This window comes from Bubalus kerabau, chromosome 5 (assembly GCF_029407905.1).
Source record: "Bubalus kerabau isolate K-KA32 ecotype Philippines breed swamp buffalo chromosome 5, PCC_UOA_SB_1v2, whole genome shotgun sequence".
Taxonomy (NCBI): domain Eukaryota; kingdom Metazoa; phylum Chordata; class Mammalia; order Artiodactyla; family Bovidae; genus Bubalus; species Bubalus kerabau.
Window position 1 is genome coordinate 80,265,687 of NC_073628.1, and position 18,568 is coordinate 80,284,254.

Here is an 18,568-nt window from a genome sequence, read left to right on the forward strand (position 1 = left end):
TGGATGGGAGGGGAGCTTGGGGGAGAATGGATACATGTATATGTATGGCTGAGTCCCTTCGCTGCTCACCTGACACTATCACAGCATTGTTAACTGGCTATACTCCAATACAAAATAAAAAGTTCACAAAAAGAAGTGTGGGTTTCCAAAATCTTCCTCCATATTTACATACTGATGGTGGTATGATTTGCTCCACCTATCAATGCCATGGTAACTCTGACAGTTTTCCTGTAGGCAGTAGTGGAGGTGTGAAAATCTTGCCCCTGCTGTTAATGGCAACCCACTCCAGTACTCTTGCCTGGAAAATCCCATGGACAGAGGAGCCTGGAAGGCTGCAGTCCATGGGGTCGTGAAGAGTTGGACATGACTGAGCGACTTCCCTTTCACTTTTCACTTTCATGCATTGAAGAAGGAAATGGCAACCCACTCCAGTGTTCTTGCCTGGAGAATTCCAGGGACGGGGGAGCCTGGTGGGCTGCTGTCTATGGGGTTGCACAGAGTTGGACACAACTGAAGTGACTTAGCAGCAGCAGCAGCAGCTGTTGGGCCTTGGGTGAGAAGCTGACTCCCAAGTTCTGGGGAGAAGAGAGTGATGCAGAAAAGAGAATGAACAGGCAACCTTGTGTCTTGTGGACTGATGTCTTGGAATTTCATTTCTAGGAATAAAAAGCTACTAACACTAACCCAAGTCAAATGGGAAATTTACTGGAAGGACACAGAATTTCCATAGAATTTAAGGACAGAAAGTTTAGCTGGACCCCATAAGGGTTTGGATTAAAAAACTGAAAAGATAGAAACTAAGATGACCTAATTATTTCTCAGATAATTATGTCTTCTCTTTCCCCTTCTTTCTCTCTTCCATATTGCTTCTCTCTCCTCTTCCCTCTGGTTCCTCTACCCATTTTTTTCCTACCAGCATGGGACACCTTGCTCATGCCTAACCCAATCCTAGGTTTGCGTCACATTTCTATTTCAACATGAAAGGGAGACCAAGTGGAGGGCTATATGTCAATGCTTAAATCCATGCATGAGAGATCCTCTTAGCCTATTTGGGTTGTGTCTACATCCACTTCAGCTTCCTAGGTAGCTCAGTGGTAAAGAATCTGCCTGCCATGCAGGAGACACAAGAGAACCAAGTTTGATCCCTGGGTCAGAAAGATCCCCTGAAGGAGGAAATGGCAATTCAATCCAGTATTCTTGCTTGGAAAATCCTATGGACAGATGAGCCTGGCGGGTTACAGTCTATAGGGTCACAAAAAGTTGGGCATGACTGAACGCATGCTATATTCATTTCAGTTTGCTGTGGCAATGAATGTGGATCATTTGACTCAGTGCCTATTCAACAGGAGCTCTGGGAGTAGATTGTCTTAAGCAAAATTACTTTGGTTGCAAATAGTAGGAATCTTTCTTGCCTAGTTAAGCAAAACAAAAAAATATTTCAGAAGTACACAGGAATATTTCCTGTAATCAAAGAAAACAGATCAGGTCCTGTGTCCTTGGTAAGGGGTGTTAATAGATCTTTTCTGTAGGGCACTGCCACGTGACTCAGCTTTAATGGCCATTTTCTCTCTGTGTTCCTTCAGTTCAGTTCAGTTCAGTTGGTCAGTCCTGTCTGACTCTTTGCAACCCCATGGACCACAGCACACCAGGTTTCCCTGTCCATCACCAGCTACTGGAGCTTACTCAAACTCATGTCCATTGAGTTGGTGATGCCATCCAACCATCTCATCCTCTGTCATCCCCTTCTCCTCCCACTTTCAATCTTTCCCAGCATCCGGGTCTTTTCCAATGAGTCAGCTCTTCACATCAGGTGGCCAAAGTATTGGAGTTTCAGCTTCAACATCAGTCCTTCCAGTGAATATTTATGACTGATTTCCTTTAGGATGGACTGGTTGGATCTCCTTGCGGTCCAAGAGACTCTCAAAAGTCTTCTCCAACACCACAGTTCAAAAGCATCAATTCTTCCGTGCTCAGCTTTCTTTATAGTCTAACTCTCACATTCATGACTACTGGAAAGACCATAGCTTTGACTAGGCAGACCTTTGTTGGCAAAGTAATGTCTGCTTTTCAATACGCTGTGTAGGTTGGTCATAGCTTTTCTTCCAAGAAGAAAGCGTCTTTTAATTTCATGGCTGCAGTCACCATCTGCAGTGATTTTGGAGCCCAAGAAAATAAAGTCTCCCACTGTTTCCATTGTTTCCCCATCTATTTGCCATGAAGTGATGGGACCGGATGCCATGATCTTAGTTTTCTGAATGTTGAGTTTTAAGCTCAAATCTGTGTCTTTCTACTCCATCCAGAGGTGATACTATGCCCTCTAAGTACAGATGTTCTACAAGATGTCCAGTCTTCCTTTTATTTTACCATAATTCTATCTCCATATATTGGAACATAGTTTGTTGCTGGCAAAAGGAAAAGAATTGGAAAAACTGCTATACCATTTATTTCTCAAAAGGAAAAATGGGGTTTGGTGTGCAAGAGGGTACTGATTAAACAGTTGGAGTAGCAAGTAAGAGAATAGAGACAACAGTCCTCATTATTGTAGCCGGTAATGAAGTTTCTTCCGTCTCAGCCCCTTCATCCCATGGTTGCCACAGCTTCAGCTGGCCACTCAGTTGGTTGGGGTGATTTGCCCAGTAGACAACCCCAGGGGTCTGAACTCTGGTGGCCTTCCTGTGTAGAGTTGTTGTAGTCATCCATTGTTTTTACATCTGGGTATAACAGTTTAAATTGATGCTTTTGTACTATGGTGTTGGAGAAGACTCTTGACAGTCCCTTGGACTTCAAGGAGATCAAACCAATCAACCCTAAAGGAAATCTGTCCTGAATATTCACTGGAAGGACTGATGCTGAAGCTGAAGTTCCAATACTTTGGCCACCTGATGTGAAGAACTGACTCATCAGAAAACTGACCACCTGATGCTGCAAAGGACTGAGGCAGGAGGAGAACGGGCGATGGAGAATGAGAGAGTTGGATGGCATCACTGACTCTATGGACATGAGTTTAAGTAAACTCCAGGAGATGGTGATGGACAGGGAAGCCTGGTCTGCTGCAGTCCGTGGGGTCACAAATAGTTGGACACGACTGAGGGGCTGAATTGATGACAGCTTGAGAAAACACCCTCACAGGTACAATGTTCTATCCATGATCTTTCAAGTTATTTTCCTTTGATGAGTAGGCCAATCATCCTAATCAACCCATGACTCAGTGTTTTGTCTGTTCCCCTACAGATAATGTGCTGATTCCCTGTTGCCTGGAGTCTAAAGTCTAAATTCCTTAGTATAACGCAAAGCAGTCTTCCAGATCTGGGCTTGCCTCCTCTCACTGCTTCCTCCCGCCTTTCCGATCACAGACCTTGCTAAATTAGGTGTACTCTCCTCCAGATCCCTAATCAAACCAAGCTCTCTCTGGCATCCTTCTCCTCTGCATGCCCTTCTCTACCTTGTTTGACCTTTAACTCTTATTCATCGTTCATTTCAGACTCACCGAGGAGCCAGTATTTCTATCGTCTTGTGTCTGCTCACCTTCCTACCGCCACCACTGCCTTCAGCTCGGCCATAGTTCCTTTAATGCGCGATGGTTTCATTGCACTTATTTGTTCATATATCTGTCCCTATACTACTCTAAGTTTCCCGAGGGACGGGTCGCTGTTTCATTTACTCTCTGCCTAGTTCATTGCCCTGAGTGCCTCCCTCGCTTCATAAGACAGGGGTTTGCATCTGTTTACAGCCTAGTCGGACACGACTGAAGCGACTTAGCAGCAGGTGATAAACATCTGGATTAAGGAATGAAGCAGTGCTGCCTTGTGGTGTTATTCATCTCTGTTTATATTTATGTCAATTTTCAACTAGATTGTGGGGGCAGGGGTCAGGGTCTGAGTCATCTTGTTCCTCTGGGGGCGTCAGCAAGAACAGCCCCTTGGTCAAGCGATTGCAGGTGCGTTGGCTCATCGGCTGTAAAGAGAAGCTGCAAGGAGAAAGACTTTTGGCGCCTTGGCCCTTCACGGTAAGCCTTTTTTCTCTAGGCCGGGTGCCTACGACCCCTGTTAACCCCCAGCGAATCCTCCTGACGTTCTGGCTAGACCCCACTGTGCGCTCTTTGCCCGCCGGCCGGCGGGGAGCGGGCGGGACTTCCGCTCCCGCTCGCGAATGCCTTCCGGCGCGAGGCGGAAGCCCGGCTCCGGTCCAGATCGGAGCCGGAGAGTCCCCAGGCACTTGTCTCCTCAGTGGATGCTTCTCGGCGCCCCTGCCGCCCCGCGTCGCGGGACGCGGATACCGGGTAGGGACGGGAGAATCGGGACTCCCCGCGCGGGCAGAGGGAGAACGGTGACCCCAGGTTTGAGGGAGGGGACTAGAATTGGGGGTCGGGGACCGGGGGCGGGGAGCTCAGGGCAGCCGTGAGGGTTTGGGGAGGGAGGCACTGGGGACCCCGAGGCCGGAGAGGCCCTGAGAAGGGGAGGGGGACTGGCGGGTGACCCTGGGCAGGAGGCGTCTCGGAGGAAGGCTGTCCCGCTTGGGGGAGTGTCCCGGGACTTGGCAGAGATCATCTGTGAGGGTGGCATGAGCTGGCAAAGGTTGGCTTGCTGAGGAGGTTTGAGAGCAGGGAGTCAGCCCTTCTCTGAGGGTCGTAGGTGAGAAGGACTCTTGACCTAACGGATTAGAAAGATGATCAGACCACCTATTGGATGCTGAACTCCTGTTGCCTCATTTGCAATTAATCCTGGTTTACTGATGCGGCTTTTTTTTTTAAACCCTTGTGAATTTCGGTGAAGAATTTACATTTCCAGGGAAAACTTGAGCTCTTCCGCACCCAGGTTCAACTGCATTTCTTTGTCAAATAGATATTACTTTCAAGTTATCCTCATACCAGTAAGCCAGCCGAAGTTTCCCTTTTGGAATCTTTCCTACCTTGCAGAGTTTAGGCTGTCTTATTTCCTTTGTCATGCAATCAGCTTCTAAATGCGTTTAGAATTACAGTGATAATTATATGGAAAGCCAGTGCACTCACGTTGTCAGTTACTGTTCATTGTTTTTCTATGTAACTTTGTAATGTATTTTTATTACAAGTTATCCGGTTGTGTTTAGTTTTTGAGTGCAATTCCCATGGATTTACTGTTACTTTTTATTTGTGCTACAAGGAAAACATGTATTTTCCATTGGTAGATTTTTTAAAAGTATTGATAACCCAAGATCTGTTGTTACATACATATTAGCATATTTAGTTTTCCTTATTGGCGATTGTGTAGTGTGTGGGCTTGCTTTTATCATTACCAGAGCTAATTATTATTAATTTTAGTTATTGTCTGCATTTATGTTTTATGGACTACAATTGATATGTACTTCCTAATCTACATCATTATAGTATCTCACTTCTTTGTACTTATAAAGACTGTTTTGCTTTAGGTAATGGCAAATTTTGTATTTTTGTCACAAGCTGGGCAAGGTACCTAGGGAGAGCGTTGTCCTTGGTGGAGGGTGATATCTGATGATTGAGTCTTTTGCTTGTTTCAAGCAGTTTATATTTCGAAGGTTAACATTTTTTTATTTTTGAAACTACAGTATTGGTTTGTAGATCTTTTAGATCTGATTTAGTGGTTTGACTTGCACTAATTCAAGTAAACCTGAGCAGTTTATGTTTATTGATGGCTTGGTGTCTTGCTAGCTTGTAAACTCTTTTCCTCAGCTTTCATGAAGCATACTTGACAAATCAAAATTGCGTATACTTGAGGTGTACAACGTGATAACTTGACATGTACGTATATTGTGAAATGATTATCACAGTCAAGCTAATTAACAAACCATCACTTCACATAGTTACTAATTTCTCTCTTTCCTTTTGTGGTGAGAACGCTTAAGATGTACTCTTTTAATAAATTTGAAGTATGCAACATAGTATTATTAAGCTAAACTCTTGATGGCTTTGAAAATGTATGCTTGGGTAAGATTGTTATAACTTCCTGTGTTTAGGGGCACACCTGAAACTTTCAAGTGGAAAGCATTACGTAAACATAAATAATGCTGTAACATGAAAGGAAATTGAATAATTTTTCAAATTAGAAAATGAAAAGATGACACTTATCTTTAAAGCTATTGAATTAAATGTCAGGTAGATTTCTATATGTTTTAATTCAATCTTATTTCTTTAGACATACTGTTTTTCTGAAAGGCCTTTTCTGATTTTTCCATATATTGTTGATTTGAAAATGTGTTCTTTTCCCCTTTCCCTTGGTTTTAGGAGAAAGCCTGTAGGTTCTTGGACATTAGTTCATAGGAGAGGAAGTGCTCATTTTTTTGAAACATAAGAGCCCTGCTTTCTGTAGCAAGTTTCTAGTTATGTGTCTGAGTAGTATGTTTGAAATTTAATTGCTTTGTGTTCTCGATTATCTTTGGAATTTTTGTCTTTTGTTCTAATGCTGCATAAATTTCTTAGCCTTCTCTAGATAAATGCTAAGTATTATTTTGTAGGATTTAGATGTATTTTACAGTTTAACCAGTAATGGCATTTTTTTTTTTTTAAATCAGGGTATGGCAGATTACTCATTATTCTTATGAATTTACTATTTTTTATTTCTGCTGCACTGAAACATGTATCTGTGCATTGGAAGAACTGTTAAAACGGCTATAATCAAAACCGCCTTGATATACACATGCTAGCACGTTTCTTTTTAATCACCAGTTTGTAATACGTGAAGTAGTAGCTTGTTATATTGAGTTTTTTGGTTCTGTACTCTGATTGGGCTTTCTTGGTGGCTCAGTGCTAAAGAACCTGTCTGCCAGTGCAGAAGATTTGGGTTCCATCCCTGAGTGGGTAAGATCCCCTGGAGAAGGAAATGGCAACCACTCCAGTATTCTTGCCTGGGAAATCCCATCAACAGAGGAGCCTGGCGGGCTACAGCATGGGGTTGCAAAGAGTTGGACATGACTTAGTGACTAAACAACAACTCTCTGATTATCAATTCTATGATTTATGTAGTCAATTCTCAGTTATCTGCATACCCTAGTGGGCAGCCATTCCCTGCCTTTTGATGGAATCAGGAGGATTTGTTACAGCTGAGGAGTACAGCTTTGAACAGGGGGATACCAAGCAGAGTGTTGATCTGCTGATTTTACCATCCAACTGTGTACTACCTTTGATGCAGGCCCTCGGCAAGATTAACGGAGGCATAGTCGACCCCTTCTTTTAAAAGCTCTTTCTGTCCTTTTCTTTCTCTGAGTTAGACCTTTTTTTTCATAGTGACTAAGATGACATGGCCCTCCGTATGATGCAAGGCGAACAGAGGCTGAAAGGACTGCAGTTATGCTAGGAGAGCCTTGTTCATTCTGCTGAGTCTGAGCCCATAAATCTTGGCAAATTTTCCAGTCTCCAGGCATTGGGTTATGGCTGTGAACCACTTGTTTACATTATTGTTGTTTGAAAAATAGTTTTAATGCTAAATCATAATTGAGGTGATATATAGAGACGCTACTTAGTTCTGTTTGAGAGAGGCATCACATTAGATTTTATATGAGCTTTTCTATTAAAGTGACAATGATATGCCTCACAGTTACAACTATTGTAGAAAGTACACTGATTATTTTTAATATTTGTTGTTCTTATTATTAGCTTTTGTTTTTATTTTGAGATCCTGAGGTAAAGAAAAACTATTGGATAAAAGATTTGGGCAGAGGTTGAAGAGGCTGACCATTACTGGTGACATGTTAAGGGGTAATGTTTGAAGCTGTCTGCAGTGGTTGGAAGGAGTGTCTAAACATTAAGGTTGTTTCATATTGCCAGTGCCTGGTGATGATAAGAAGCAGAAGGACTTTTAGTTGCTTTTATTATTGTTTTAAAATACCCTGCAGACAGTGTGCTCCCTCATTGCCTGTAGCGGGCAGGGAAGAAAATCCCTTCCATCTCTGCCACCTCTGTGAGAATGACCTGGCACAGGCTGGGAAGTCAAAGTTTATATGGTAATTAGGAGTGTTGGGGAGGTTTAAAGGAAGGGTTGAAGATTCAAGAAGTGTCAGTCGCTTAGTCCTGTCCAACTCTGCGATCCCATGGACTGTAGCCTGCCAGGCTCCGCTAGTCCATGGGGTTCTCCAGGCAAGACAAGAGGGAGACGATATATATGTATGTGTGTATATGTGTGAAAGTCACTCATTAGTATCTGACTCTTTGCGACCCCATGGACTATACAGTCCATAGAATTCTCCAGGTCAGAATCCTGGAGTGGGTTGCTGTTCCCTTCTACACACACACACACACACACACACACACATCCATGGAATTCTCCAGGCACGCGCACACACACACACACATCCATGGAATTCTCCAGGCACACACACACACAGAAACACATCCATGGAATTCTCCAGGCTAGAAAACTGGAGTGGGTTGCTGTTCCGTTCTTCAGATACATGTGTGCGCGCACGTGCACACACACACACACACACACACACAATTTTGATTTGCATTGTTGTATGGCATAAACCAACACAACATTGTAAAGCAATTATTCTCTAATTAAAAAACAAATTAAAAAGACATGTGAATAAAAAACAAATATTGAAGTTTATTTGCAAAATTGAGAGGAAGTAAACATTGGGATTGATGAGAACACTGTAGATGCCAGAAGACCAAGCACTATTTATGAGTGAACTTGTGTTAATTAACAGCAGAGGAGGGAGGGCAGGCCCTAGGAAGTGATACATAATCAAGTTATAGGCTTTCCCACAAGAACTAGTAAGATAAGCCGTATCAGTCAACTCCTAATATTTTAAACCTAAATGATGACTATTTCATAGTAATTGAATAAAGTTGCAAAAATAAAAATAGTACAGGGAACCACCTGTATACTGTTTACTCAGATTCACCTATTTTTAACATTTTACCTTATTTGCTTTATCACTTAAGTAAGAGCACTTTGATGAAAGTAGAAAGCTCATAAAAAACATGCTCCCAAGTATAACTGCTAACTTTATTTCTTTTCCTAGTAAAGTTATTTATTGGTTCTAACTCTGAGTTCTAGAGCTGGAAAGGACCTTGGGAAATAATCTGATTTGACTCCCTTAAGGATATTAAATGTTGACCAATCCAGGACAAGTAGGTTTTGAGTTCTAAATCCCTATAGCCTCTTCCAGGGTCTTATCATCCTGACATGTTGGATTCGTTTCATTTGATCTCAAAAAAAGCATGTAAAATGTTATTCTCTAGACCTGCCTGTAATCTCGCTTGCAACCATTTAAGTCCACCTCTTCTAAATCTCATTTCCTTTTCCTATAGAAAACAGCTGAACAGCATTCTTTAGAAGAACACACAACTTATTCTATAATAAATACCTTGTTACTATTCTTTGGAGAAGACTCTCTTTTCCTTGAGGTTTTCTACCCAAAACATGCTTTCTGTGTCTCTACTTAAATCATAAGGTCTGAACTTGGTTGATTTTTATGATAATAGGTTTTTCATATCCTTTTTAAAGTGAGGTGAACAGAGCTTAGAAGAGTCAGACTAATGTAGAACAATAACAGTGATAAGTTATGTATAAATTATTTAGGTAGTGCTTTTCTTATTTGGTCCTTTGATCCTTGAGGCAGGAGAGGTGGTATCCTTAGTTCAGAGGTAGAAAAACTTAAGCCACAGAAAGGTTCACTGACTGGCTAGGCTGGGCTGGAACTGGGATGCAGCTATTCAGCATTTTTGAATGAAAACACTGCACTTGTATAACTGAATTTTAAATTGAGATGCATGACTTTACACTTGCTTCCTGTTAAATTTTATCCCGCCTGTGTTTCAGCTGTTCACCATTTTAAAGGAAAAGTCTTCCAACCCTAAATACAGTTCTCTTTTCCACCGCATCTCACTTTGAGGTCCTTACATACCATGTATTTTAAAATGTACCTTAAAATCACTTGGCTGTCTTATTTCTTCTCTCCTTTCTCTAACATAACTTGCTACTAGGGAAATAAAGAGTCTGTTGCCTCAGCCTGTACTTTTTCTTCTGCACTTAAAAGAATGTTACTGCAGAATTGGATGAACCTGTAACAGTCCCTTAATCCATTCTTCTACCTGATTTGGGTACCCTGATAACACTTCTTATCCGAAAGGACTTGAGGCCCTTGCCTGAATACATAGAGTGACTAGGTGTTCACTTCCTTTTTATGCAACAGATCCAAATTACCTATTGTGTATATTTTTTAAAAATCTAGTTGGTTTAATTGTAGAGAGACACAGAAGAACTATTTCCTCTTTGCTATGTAAAGTTTTGTCACATATTTAAAGATAATTATGTCTTATTATCTCTTCTTCAGGTTAAATAATGCCAATATCTAGATCTCTCACTAACCCAGTTGTCTTATTCTGGATGCAGTAGATTGTCAGTATTTTGAAAATTCAGCTTCCATAACTGTCTACAGTAGTTTAGGTGTCTGATCAAGGCAGCAAATAGTGGGACTGTTAACTTCCTGTAAGGTGGACACCATACCCTTTTTGTCCAAAATTGTGTTAATATCCAAACAGACACGTCTTGCTCTTATATTAAGCATTTGGTAAGCCAAAGCCCCCTACATTTCTGCAGGAACTCTCTGTTAGTGTGGTCCTTGTACCTGTAGAGCTGATTTTTAAATTGAAATGCATAACTTTACACTTACTCCCTATTTAATTTTATCCTACCTGTGTTTCAACTATTCAGCTTTTTAGCTTATAAAGACGTACATTGGTCTCAGTATTCTTGTTTGTGTATTAGCCATCCTTTTCAGCTTTGTCCTCTCTATTTATAATACTTATTCCTCAGATATTGTGTTGAGTCAGGGCTGGCTTTGGGCTGTTTGTGGCTAAGTAGCTTGTAGCACCTTGTAGGTTTAGAAGTGGGTCATATAGAAAGTTCTCTGCAGAGAAATGTGAGAAGTGCTAGTTCCCTGGACCTGGTTGCCTTATTCCCTGGGAGACTCAAGAATTACTTATAGACCATTTCAAACCCTTGCTGTTATTTTTTCCTCTTCCTTCCACTCACTTTTACATGCATGTCTCTGAAGAATAAAAAAATAAGTAAATCATTGAAATTATGTTCCAACGTGCCTGTCTCTCTTAGCTCTCAAAACTGAATGTCACCACTTAACCTAGAATAGTTGGAAACTTGGTTTAAAGAAAGTATCTGGGACCCACCCTTACTTATGTTTACGGTGTTGCTTTGGGATTTAGTCTTTGAGATACTTAAATACTATAGATGGGGAAACAGTGTAAACAGTGTCAGACTTTAGTTTTCTGTGCTCCAAAATCACTGCAGATGGTGATTGCAGCCATGAAATTAAAAGACGCTTACTCCTTGAAAGGAAAGTTATGACCAACCTAGATAGCATATTCAAAAGCAGAGACATTACTTTGCCAACAAAGGTCCGTCTAGTCAAGGCTATGGTTTTTCCAGTGGTCATGTATGGATGTGAGAGTTGGACTGTGTAGAAAGCTGAGCACCGAAGAATTGATGTTTTTGAACTGTGGTGTTGGAGAAGACTCTTGAGAGTCCCTTGGACTGTAAGGAGATCCAACCAGTCCATCCTAAAGGAGATCAGTCCTGGGTGTTCATTGGAAGGACTGATGCTGAAGCTGAAACGCCAATACTTTGGCCACCTTGTGCGAAGAGTTGACTCATTGGAAAAGACCCTGATGCTGGGAGGGATTGGGGGCAGGAGGAGAAGGGGACGACAGAGGATGAAATGGCTGGATGGCATCACCAACTCGATGGACATGAGTTTGGGTAAACTCCAGGAGTTGGTGATGGACAGGGAGGCCTGGTGTGCTGTGATTCACGGGGTCGCAAAGAGTCGGACACGACTGAGCAACTGAACTGAACTGATGGGCTCTTACTTACACTCTAGGGCTTCCCTGGTGGCTCAGTGTTAAGAATCCACTTGCCAATGTGGGAGATGCGGGTTCCGTCCCTGGGTCGGGAAGATCTCTTGGAGAAGGAATGCGAGCCCACTCCAGTAGTCTTGTCTGGAAAAATCCCATGGACAGAGGAGCCTGGTGGGCTACAGTCCATGGGGTCGCAAAGAATCTGACATGACTTAGCCACTGAGCATGAGCACGATTCACACTCTAAGACTTAAAACTGCCATGAACTATAAAAGGTATTTAGAGAGACTTGTACTAGGAAACAATAATTAACATTCTTAGAAACTAGGCTTGCCGTTGGCCTTAGTCCATTATACATGTGTGTGTATAATATGTAGACTTATGTGGAGATTATTTCCACTTTCAGTCAATGTCAAGCCTTAAAATTTTTAATCTAGTAATCTCTTACATAGACAGTTGCAGATACTGAACATTTCTGCCCTCTTGAATGCGGTTCTAGAGCTGTTCTGTGCAGAACAAGAGACAGCTCTCAATAACATAATTGAATGTGGAAAATGGACTGGCTTAGAGTAGAATCTTTCTGTCTGATGCTCAAGGGCAGTTGCCTCGGTGATGACTGGGTTCTTTCATTGACTCTGTAACACTGCCAGTTCTCTTCACAATTGGTTGGAAATAATCAGTGACAGCTCCAGTGTGCTGGAGGACTTAGAGGTCCTAAGCCATTTCTTGTGTATTTAATACAGCAGGGGAGAGGAGATACAGAAACTGCACCTACATTGAGAGATCTGTGTTTTTCTGTAAAAATGACTTCAGCTAGCCAGTGAAAGTTGTTGTGTTTAAACTCTTGAAACACGTTAGATTTGTTTCAAAATTGTGGGCAAGATTAGTGTCTTTGTTAGTGAAATTTGGTCAAAAAGATTTCATTAGTTTAGACCAGTGGTTCTTAACCTGGCAGAGCCAATAAAAACAAATGTCTTGTAGTCCCCCCTTTATTATGCTGAAGTGAATTCATAGATACATTGTAACTACTTGCAAAACTGACTGCAAAGAAATGAACGTAATGTTCCAACTGTAAATATAAAGGAGAAATAAAGTCATTAAATATATTTTTCAAAACACATATGTTCTATACATAGCAAGTGGTTAACTTTGTTACCTGTGTCTGGAATTATTGTGACTGAAATAAGTAAAAATTCAGGTTTATTCAGATAAATTGTACTTACATACACTGAATTCTACTGCAGTCATTGAGATGATTTTCCAAAATGTTGAATTAACTCTTGGCAAAATTCAGAAAAAAAATTTAAATACAGTCTTGCCTTGACTTTCAGAGCAATTACACTTTGGGCAAGCTTATGTATTATTAAAAATGTGAAAAAGAATTCCTATTTGTATGTTAAATGGAGTTAGAGTCTAGACTTAGATAATGTAAACAGGTCTATTTCTAGTGGGATATTAAAAAATCGAGGAGGATGCAGGATTATCCTTTGTTGTACAGCAGTGCCCCTCATTCCTTAATGCGCCAAGTGCCTTCGGCGGCCCCGGTCATTGTCAAAACCAAGAAATGTTCACACAAACTTTCAAAACATCCCATAGGGTTTAAAATTAAATCATATTATTTTTCAGCTTCATAAGCTTAAAGGAAGCCAGTTTCTTTTCTGTGTGTGTGTGTGTGTGTGTGTGTGTGTGTGTGTGTGTAGAACTATCTTTTTCGATTAGGGATAACAAATATGTTTTAACGTCACAGTTCTGGTTCATTGGTGATGGTTGCCTTGAGCATTGTATTAAACATTCTGAGGCAAAGTCCAACCTCAGTAGGAAATAGTATTGTGATTGATTTAGTGATGTCTGCCCTAGGTAGAAGGGGAAATGGCTGCGTGGACAGCTGCTGCATATCCCATCTCAAGATAGCGCAATATATCTTCACCCACTGGGTACCAGTACCCCCACCTTATGAGATTTGGGAACACGTGGGGAAGGTTTTGGTTGTCATAGTGATGGATGTGTATTTGTGACTGTTCATGAAACCGGGAATGCTAAATGACCTACAGTGCTCTAGATAGTTCCACACTGTAGGAAAATATCCTATCCAAAAAGCATGAAGTCACTTATTGAGGAATAACCAATCTAGCTTGGAAAACAGTTCATTTATAGAGCCTATTCTGAGCCAGATGGTCACTGGTGTTGGATATAAAGATATCTTGGCATTGAATGGGAGTTTGCCGTATGATCTCCAGGGTCTTTTCTAGCTCCTTGATTTCATGTGTATGAATCAGAGCTTAGCAAACTATGGTCCACAGGCCACATCTGGCCTGTTTTAGTAAATCAAGTTTTATTGGAATATCAGACATACTCATTCATTTATGTACTCTCATTGGCTGCCCTGGGGCTACAATGGCAGAGCTGAGTAGTTGCCAATGAGACTTTACGGCCTGCAAGGCCTAAATACTACTGACCCTTTACAGAAAAAAAGTTTATAGGTACCTAGAATCAGTAACACTTTTTGAATGGAACCAGCATATGAACTGATATTTCTAAATATGTCATTCTATGTCTTTAGTAGTTTCTGTGTATCTTGGGATTCTAAGATCTTTTTCTGTGTCAGGGTACCATGGCGGGCTAACTAGTTGATGCATCAACAATAAAACTTAGAGCTGGAAAATTCCCAGCTTGATTCTGCAAATATACCTCAATAAAGTACTGCAAAATCTACTACTTCTCTTTGCCTGATTCCTCAGTCTTTAAAATTGGGCTGGTCAGTGACTTTCTTCAGTAATGTTATATAATGGCTAGTTATGAAACTCTTTGAAGGCCATGAAAATGAGAAAAAAAGTTGAATCTCAGAATTTTCTGAAATCAGTTTTGGAATTTAACAGTTCAATGTGGAAAACATCACTGTTCTTTTTCTTCCTGTGTATTTTAATAAAGAAAAGCAGAGTGAGATAATCATTGCAGTAACATTCTGAATACTTATTTAAAATGCTTTAATATTTTAAAGAGGTTACAAGAAACAGACATCTGTTAATTCTTACTTAAAAAAGAAAATACTAGTTTGAGTATTTAGTATGTTAGTGTAGCAGTCAGGGTTCTCAAGTGAAACAAAACCACTCTCATTTGTAGTGCATATGTGTGTTTTTAGAAAGAGATTTGTTTTTGTGAATTGACTCATGACATGGTGGGGGGACAAGTTCAAAATTTGTAGGAAAGACTGCCAGTTTAAGGTCAGGTGATGCTTCAGTATTGAGATAGGATTCTTTCTCTGGGAGAACTCGGTTTTTACTCTTAAGCCCTTCGACTGATTAGATGTGTCCCACCCACATTGTCAAGGGTAATCTTCTTTACTTAAAGTCAACTTACTGTAGATATTAACTACATCTACATAATACCTTTACAGTAACACCTAAATTAATGTTTGATTAAGTGACTGGGTACTATAACCTGGCAAAGTTGACAGATAAGACTAATCTTCACAGTTAGTATGTGGAATACTTTTGGTGTATTAAACAAATATGTGGTGTATGAAATATTGCAGTAGTGATTAGTTAATAGGAGAGTGTGTATGTTCATAGTCTAGTAGTCTTTAAGGGATTACCTGGGTTTTCAGTCATGTGTCAAATAGAGAATGGAAAATGGACAACTTAATCTACCTTGTCACCCTTTGAAATTTAAGTTTTTCTCTGTTTTTATGGTTTTAATATGTTGTATATTAATTTTTTTAAAATGTAAGATGCCTCAAGTAATTTTAATATTTCATAACAATTTTTCTGTTTTTAAAAGTTAATTGCTTTTGGTAGCCTTTTTATAGGAAAAAAAATGTAGATCTAGGAATTAGTCTTGAACTCATTTAGTCTAATTCCCTTCATTAACAGTTGAGAAACTAGTCTTGGAAAAGTGGAGTGATTTGCCCTGGTAACATGCTATGTTATGCTAAGTCACTTCAGTCGTGTCCAACTCTGTGTGACCCCAGAGACGGCAGCCCACCAGGCTCCCCTGTCCCTGGGATTCTCCAGGCAAGAACACTGGAGTGGGCTGCCATTTTCTTCTCCAATGCATGAAAGTGAAAACTGAAAGTGAAGTCGCTCAGTCGTGTCCGACTCTTAGCGACCCCATGGATTGCAGCCTAACAGGCTCCTCCGTCCATGGGATTTTCCAAGCAAGGGTACTGGAGTGGGGTGCCATTGCCTGGTAACATATCCTACTGTAAAAGAACCAAGATTAGAAGCCAGATCTATCCAGATCTGGTTTCCAGTCCAGGGCCTTTTCTGCCACCAGAATGGTTACAGTTAAATGATGCTAATCATGGGCAGGTTTTCTGAAGAGAAAGTCATTTTGAGTCTTATTTAAGGGAGTGAATATGAATTAATAGTTAAGAGAATAGTGGTGAAATTCATGCCATTCAATGACACTGAAAGGAGGGGGAGGGCAGAGAGAAGTGTGATACTGTAAGATATTTCCAACTGGACAACGCATCCATCTGGGGCGCACAGTGACATGGGATACCCCCAGGGCTTGAAGAGATTTTACTAGGAAATACAATACAGCCTAGCCACTGGATGATTCACAGGGGATATTCCCAAGGATCTTAAGAGTAGGTAACACTTGGACCAAGATAAGTTACTGAAAGCTTTCTTTGTTGAGGAGATTGAGAATAGAGAAAAATGTAGCTGTTGTAACTCAAGGGCTCTCTGTAAGCCCGCATAGGGCAAGGGTTTGGAATCCCTCTAGGAGGGAATTTTAAGGACCTTGGGGCATAGAGAAAAGTTGTAGGATGTAAAGGGATCCTTTAGAAGGTTGCCAGGTTTCAGGTATAATCTGAGCTTCCTTATCTGTAAAATCATAATACCTGATGCACATAGTTGTTATAAGGAGTGAAGGGGATACTGTGTGTAATGTGCTTAGCAACGTCTGGCACATAGGATTCAGTAAACAGTAGCATTTATTTTATTATGTCATAGCAATTGGCTGAGGGTCTAGAGTGAGATCCTTTTTTCCCTACTTCCTTATTCTTTACATCTCCTCCATTGCTCTTTATCGTGCCTTTTCCCCCCTCAAGTATTTTTTAATCTCTTTATTTTTAATTAGAGGGTAAATGCTTTACAATATTGTGTTGGTTTCTGCCATACATTGGCATGAATCAGTCAAAGGTATGTGTGTCCCCTCCGTCTTGAACCTCCCTCGCACCTCCCACCCCATCACACCCTTCTAGGCTGTCGCAGAGCACCAGATTTAAGCTACCTGCGTCCTACGGCAGATTTCCACTGGCTGTATCTGTTGTACGTACGGTAATGTGTATGCTTCAGTGCTGCTCTCTCAGTGTGTCTCACCCTCTCCTTCCTCCCCTGTCCGTAAGTCTGTTTTCTTTGTCTGTATCTTCATTGCTGCCCTGTAGGTAGGTTCATCAGTACCATCTTTCTAGATTCCATATATATGCACTAATATATGTAATATATGATATTATCCTCTCAAGAAAGGAGAAAATTATATTAATATGAAACACTAGGGGACTCTTCAGCATGCTTTTTGTTTCAGGTTTCTTACTTCCGGGCAGGTGCAGGTGTCTGACTCTGTTTCGTACTTCTCTACCTCTGTGATCCTCAGGCTAGCTCTTTTTTGAATAAACTCTGCACTTTTTTGGGGGGGACCATATTTCAATTTCAAAATTCCATCTCATCAAATTAAAAGGATGTATTTTTCTAACAGCACTATCTCCAATTAACTTTGTTGCCTCTCCCCCACCCCCAACACTCTTTGGAATTTAATTGTGAAGATATGGTTGGGAAGGGAAGTGGAAAGTACAAGTTTTTGGAGTAACTTCTCACTTTCCCTTCAGAGGGTTATTTCTTTTAGTTTTCAGAAAAAAGCAAACTATTTGATGGATGTCAACTCCAAAAATAACTGGTTTAAAAAAAAAAAGGAATTTTCTATGTTAATTGTGTGTTAAGATAGAAAAACACTTAAGAATGTAGACTTGGTAGTCAAGTGACAGATTTTTTCAGTGTGTAGGCTTATGGGGTTTTTTGTTTGTTTTTTGGCCGTGTCTTAGGGCATACAGGATCTTAGTTCCTTGACCAGGGATTGAACTTGTGCCCCCGGAAGTGGAAGCACAGGTCATAATCACTGGACCGTCAGGGAAGTTCCATGGGCTAAATATGAGGCTTAGAGTATCTGTCTCAACTTTACTGCGACTGTTTCTGAACCAGACCTGGAAACCATTGCACTAGTGTTCAGAGGCTGGTAAAGTTTACACTTAACTTGGAGTGACTTAGTATGTTATCATTCGAAGGAGCCTTTGCAGTGCTTGAAGATCTGTTAAAAAAGGGTTCTTTCTTGGAACCCTTAGAGGTGAAAGAGAGGTTCTGTGCACAATTTTGTACGCTAGGCTTTTAAATTTAAACTGAGAAATTTGTTGTATGTCTACATTCATAAGCAAAGGAGTTCAGAAAAGCTTGAAAGAGGCCTTTAAGGAGAAGTGAATTTGACTCTTTCTTTCTAGCGATCCCTATTTTTTCCCCCAAAGATGCAACTAAATAAACATCACATTTTAGTGATTTTTGATTTTTCTATAGTTTGATCATAAGATAGAACAGCTTCCTATTTTCAGGCCCCAGTGTTTCAAATTGTATGGTATTCTGTTTCACAGTCCTACAGTTGATAAGTATTGGTGGTTTGCAGGAGCGTTTGGTCAGTGAGACATGCTGGTAATTATTGTCTCAAAAAAGTAAGTGCTGTGTTGATCATTAG

At 40.7% G+C, this 18,568-nt stretch overlaps 1 protein-coding gene and 1 long non-coding RNA gene across 2 annotated transcripts in view; both read left to right on the forward strand.

Moving 5' to 3' along the window:
• Positions 1 to 3,063: 3,063 nt before the first annotated feature.
• The window catches only part of DISP1 (dispatched RND transporter family member 1), a 219,337-nt gene continuing 203,832 nt past the window's right edge, over positions 3,064 to 18,568 (forward strand). The window contains exon 1 of the mRNA XM_055581955.1: positions 3,064 to 4,279. Coding sequence (XP_055437930.1) covers positions 4,150 to 4,279 — 130 coding nt within the window. The 5' untranslated portion in view covers positions 3,064 to 4,149. The remainder of the gene's footprint in view (positions 4,280 to 18,568) is intronic.
• LOC129652882 (uncharacterized) overlaps positions 13,632 to 18,568 on the forward strand; it is a 70,733-nt gene continuing 65,796 nt past the window's right edge. The window contains exon 1 of the long non-coding RNA XR_008714827.1: positions 13,632 to 18,545. This is a non-coding gene — a long non-coding RNA (uncharacterized LOC129652882). The remainder of the gene's footprint in view (positions 18,546 to 18,568) is intronic.